A 1,686-nucleotide genomic window follows, 5' to 3' on the forward strand; every position below is an offset into this window, starting at 1 on the left:
AATTAACCAGTGGAACATCTCCAGAAGTTCTGGGTGCTCCATCGCTGGAGGTTTTGAAGAAGAGACTGGACAACCATGTATCTGGAAGGGTATAGGGTCTCCTGCTTGAGCAGGGGATTGGACGAGAAGATCTCCACGGTCCCTTCCAAAACCGTTATTCTATAATCCCAGATCAATTAACCAGTGGAACATCTCCAGAGGTTCTGGGTGCTCCATCGCTGGAGGTTTTGAAGGAGAGACTAGACCACCATGTATCTGGAAGGGTATAGGGTCTCCTGCTTGAGCAGGGGGTCGGACGAGAAGATCTCCACGGTCCCTTCCAAAACCGTTATTCTATAATCCCAGATCAATTAACCAATGGAACATCTCCAAAAGTTCTGGGTGCTTCATCGCTGGAGGTTTTGAAGGAGAGACTAGACCACCATGTATCTGGAAGGGTATAGGGTCTCCTGCTTGAGCAGGGGATCAGACGAGAAGATCTCCACGGTCCCTTCCAACATCGTTACTCTATAATCCCCGATTAATTAACCAGTGGAACATCTCCAGAAGTTCTGGGTGCTCCATCGCTGGAGGTTTTGAAGGAGAGACTGGACCACCATGTATCTGGAAGGGTATAGGGTCTCCTGCTTGAGCAGGGGATTGGACGAGAAGATCTCCACGGTCCCTTCCAACATCGTTACTCTATAATCCCTGATTAATTAACCAGTGGAACATCTCCAGAGGTTGTGGGTGCTCCATCGCTGGAGGTTTTGAAGGAGAGACTGGACCACCGTGTATCTGGAAGGGTATAGGGTCTTGTGCTTGAGAAGGAGATTGGAGGAGAAGATCTCCACGGTCCCTTCCAACATCGTTACTCTATAATCCCTGATTAATTAACTGGTGGAACATCTCCAGAAGTTCTGGGTGCTCCATCGCTGGAGCTTTTCCTAGAAGAACTCTGTAATAACCCAAAGCCTCCCGATCCGCCTGTGTCTCAACCCTGCGTGGACTTCAACTCCCAGAATTCCCCAGCCAGCCTCCCGATCCGCGCTCCTCAATCTGGGCCACTTGGAAGACGGGCGGACTTCAACTCTCGCGTTGGCTGAGGGGGATTCTGGGAGCCGAAGTCCGCACGTCGTCAAGTTGAACCAGGTTTGGGCCACGCTCGTCTAGAGTTGGTCCACCGGCTTCGTCCCCCGTTGAGGCCGTTACCTCTCCGTTCTCCGGAGGGTCTCCGTTGCCGAAGGTGCTGGTGACCACCAGAACGAGGGTCTCGTGCTCCAAGGACACCACGTCGTATTCGTCGAGGCACATCACCTGTCGGGCGAGAGACGGAAACATGCACACTGGTGCACCAGCCGGCCACTTATGTGACCCGATGGCCAATAGGCTGCAGATCGGTAGCGGGCCATGGCCTGCAGGTTGGGGATTCCCTCTCTAAAGGTTCTCCTTGACCGACCAAACTTTTCCCGCAGCCATGGACGTGCAAGTCTTCTCTTTGTTTCTCCTCCTCCTCCTCCCCTCTTGTCCTCTCCTTCTCCTTTCTCCTTCTCCTTCTTTCTGCTTCTCCTTTCTCCTTCTCCTTTCTTCTCCTTCTTTCTCCTTCTCGTTTCTCCTCCTCCTCCCCTCTTGTCCTCCTTCTCCTTTTTCCTCCTTTCTCCTTCTCCTTTCTTCTTCTCCTTCTTTCTCCTTCTCCTTTCTTCTTCT

At 52.1% G+C, this 1,686-nt stretch overlaps 1 protein-coding gene across 1 annotated transcript in view; it reads right to left on the reverse strand.

The window, feature by feature from the left end:
• Positions 1-1,191: 1,191 nt before the first annotated feature.
• NOS3 (nitric oxide synthase 3) overlaps positions 1,192-1,686 on the reverse strand; it is a gene marked incomplete at its 3' end in the record, with an annotated part of 16,734 nt that continues 16,239 nt past the window's right edge. Inside the window, exon 13 of the mRNA XM_015828390.1 lies at positions 1,192-1,296. Within this exon, the coding sequence (XP_015683876.1) occupies positions 1,192-1,296 (105 nt within the window). The remainder of the gene's footprint in view (positions 1,297-1,686) is intronic.

The sequence above is a fragment of the Protobothrops mucrosquamatus genome, unplaced genomic scaffold (assembly GCF_001527695.2).
Source record: "Protobothrops mucrosquamatus isolate PMUCROS unplaced genomic scaffold, P.Mucros_1.0 scaffold4453, whole genome shotgun sequence".
Taxonomy (NCBI): Eukaryota; Metazoa; Chordata; class Lepidosauria; order Squamata; family Viperidae; genus Protobothrops; species Protobothrops mucrosquamatus.